The following is a 3,242-nucleotide window of genomic DNA, read 5'->3' as shown; positions in this document are numbered from 1 at the left end:
AATATGCTGCATTCTGTCCTACAGACTTGTGGGATTAGAAATTACTTAACTGGACCCTAATACAGGGGCCTGTGGAAAAAAAAATTTTTTTTTAATTCTTGCTTTCTCAAATTTTGTATACATAGATTTTTTTGATTTTTGATACTGATTTTGAATTATTTTTTAATATAAATATGCATATATAAAGGGTTTATATTTTTCCTTTAATTTTTTCCCTTTTTCTTCTTTTGATTTGATTTTTTATTTTATTTTCATCTTGTTTTGTTTTTCTTTTTAATTAACTCACACACCCCCACAACTAAAACTTGAATCCTCAGCTGGACTCAGTGTTTTTTCAACACTTTCTTCAGGGGGGATTGTATTTCATCAAATCCAAGATTTAAATTTTGTTCGAGAGATAAATCTTCAGAGAAGAAGCTTGCTAACTAACTGAATCCAGAGAATGAACTGTTTGCAGAAAGATATCTAAACCTTTTCACTACAGGAAGATCCAGAATGAACCTTGGGGTGTGGTTGATTGAACATTTTTGAATGTACACTCTTATGCCAAAGGGGACTGCCCCCTAATTGGCTTTTGTCAATGCGCCCAGCAAAACATTGGTTTGCTGTCCTTCTCTCTCCTCTATTTCCCCATATTTACAACTATTATAATTTTGCTCTTAGTGGGTAAAAAAAAATTTTTTTTGTATACACTTACAGTTAGAAATTTTTGGGGTGTAGTATGCTTATGTTTAGTGATCAATTGGGGAGACTAGTCTCCCAATCATCATCAGGGGGGATTGTGAATTTTAAAAGTCTCCATCTTGGTCTAGCACCCAAAAAATGTGCACACCCTCACTACACGGGCATGTGCGAGTCAATGACAAATCAGAAATAACTAACTGCCCACCTGGGCTGTCCTAAGCCAAGCTAGAGCCAACCATTGGCATTTGTGAGACACAGGAAGTGAGGTAGGGAACAGCCTCTGGAATTCGCTCACTTCCTGTGGAGAGAGCTAGATGGGAGTTGGTGTTAGGAGCTTGGACAGGGAGGACGCCCGCAGACAGCTTGCCTTCAGATCACTCACGTGAGTTAAGGACTGATTCTTTCCACCTTGGCCCTTTGGGCCTAAAACTCCCTCTGCCTTGGTCAGAGGTTGAGTAGCCCCTTTCCCTTTTCTCTTCTCTCCTTCTCTCCCTCTCCTTTCCCTACTCCCAGTGTGATTAAACCTCCATAAACTGCATTCTGACTTGAGTGCTTCATTTTAGGAATTTCATAAGTAAATTCCTTGGCGGCCATTGTTCAATATTACATAAATCCTGTAGCCACATTTTAACCAAATACAGTTGCTCATAACCTCTCCCAGAAGCCTAAAATTTTCAGCCATTACAATGGGAATAAGAGACCTGGATGGGGTTCGCACCAAGCTGGGCAGACGAGGCTACACCGGAAGACACGTTCTCTCTCTTGTCACGTGGCACCAGCTTCTAAGCAGACCTGAATAGACTCAACACTGGCCTGGCCATAGAGAGGCCCTCAAAGCCCCTGCACAGTCCTGACCATGATGCCGCTGATTTTCCAGACTCTGGGCTGGGTTTCTCGTCCTCAGGATTCAGCCTCTCCTCAGCAGATGCTTGTCAAGGCTTGTAGACGTGTAGACTCTTGGCCACAAGGTGTACATCATGGCGCAGCGACTGTCAGCAGCTGCCTCTGTCTCCTCTCTTCCCATTTCCTTCCGGATATCTTCATTTCCCCTTTTTATCCCCTGGAGGGTGTCTCTGGTCATGGACTCATGAGCACTGGCAGGGGTTCAAGGGATCCCCTCATACAAACAAGATTCAATTCCCTGAGAGCAAACTGGGTCACAGCCAGAGCATGGCAGGGAGCTTCCTCTCAGCTGTTCTCCACCAGACAAATCCTCAGCCCTGAAGGCTCAACTAAATACACTCCTCTGGTGTCTTGGTCATCTCAAAGGAGGCTGGGACATCGAGGGAAGTACTGGTGATGGGGTGAGAAGACCTGAGTTTCAGCTTTAGTCTATGTGACCTTGGGCAAGTCACTGCTGCCTGGATGAAATAGACACACACACAGAGAAAGAAGGAAAGAGCCAGAAAAAAAAGACAGACAGACAGATGTGGAGGGAGACAGAGAGACAAAGACACAGAGACTGGCAGAGACAGAGGGAGCTCTAGCAGGGACAAAGAGAAAGCAGGGAGAGACAGAACATCTGACTCTCCCCTAGGAGCACCCTGGCCTTGCTCAGGAGCCAGGGGACAAGCAAGAAGCTGCTGCAGGCCTGACCAGGAGGTTTTTGTCCCACTTCCTCACTGAATGCATCACTGTGTATAACCAAAGCTACCACCAGGGTAGTGATACGACTGGCAGAAATAATCGGCTTCATCCTCGGGCTCGACTTTGCTGATGGACAGGAATCGGTTAGTCCCAGATCCGGAGCCAGAGAAGCGCTCAGGGATCCCGTCGGCCCTGCCTGTACCTCCACTGCTGGTGACATACAGGAGGGACCGAGGGGGCTTTCCTGGGCTCTGCTGGTGCCAACCAACATCATAACTACTGGACGCACTGCTCAGGGTGCAGGAGAGTCTGGCCGAGCTCCCCAGGGATGCAGACACAGAGGGAGGCTGAGTCACCACATCCTGGGAGAGGGAGCCTGCAAACAGAGAGACTCATTAATGACTGTGAACAAGGAGAAAGCCAGAAGGTGCTTTGAGATCCTCCTGAGAGGCAGGAACAGGGAGGGAGGAGGAGGCCAAAGGGGAGGTCTGGGATGGTCCTGACCTGAGCAGAAGGAGAGCAGTGAGAGACAGAGGAGAGGCCAGGCCATGGCGAGAGGACCCGAGAGCTCAGCTTCAAAGAGCTCCCAGCTGAGTCTGGCCTCTCTCAGCTGCCTCTTATTCTCTCCTGGTTACCCCGTGATGGTGACTGATGGGCAGGAGGGGATTGATGCAAATCTGGTTCTGCTCCAGCCTCCTCTAGACCCCACCTGCACCCTTTCTTGGGGTTCCAGTTCCCAGGGGGGGCAGCCCTTCATGCAGGGGGAGTCCTAGGGGTCATGTGGCCCAGCCCAACTGAGATGTCACACAGGATTGATCACGGGGCTCAGAGCAACCACAGGCACAGCCAGCTGGGCTCCCCCTCCCCCAACTGCTCCAGGCTCCCCAGGCCCACCCTGCCTGCTCAGGACCAGCCCCAGAGCATCCCCTGCTGGCTACAGGACCCACATCCAGGCCACAAGGAGGCAGAGC

At 48.8% G+C, this 3,242-nt stretch overlaps 1 gene segment (V, D, J or C); it reads right to left on the bottom strand.

Moving 5' to 3' along the window:
- Positions 1-2,315: 2,315 nt before the first annotated feature.
- LOC100618355 (immunoglobulin lambda variable 4-69-like) lies at positions 2,316-2,821 on the bottom strand. The segment is given in 2 exon segments: positions 2,316-2,647; positions 2,776-2,821. Coding segments are annotated over 2 exon segments (378 nt in total).
- Between the last annotated feature and the right edge of the window lie 421 nt (positions 2,822-3,242).

The sequence above is a fragment of the Monodelphis domestica genome, chromosome 3, assembly GCF_027887165.1.
Source record: "Monodelphis domestica isolate mMonDom1 chromosome 3, mMonDom1.pri, whole genome shotgun sequence".
Lineage (NCBI taxonomy): Eukaryota > Metazoa > Chordata > Mammalia > Didelphimorphia > Didelphidae > Monodelphis > Monodelphis domestica.
The sequence above is the reverse complement of the archived record's forward strand: the minus strand, read 5'-3'. Positions and strand labels throughout refer to the sequence as shown.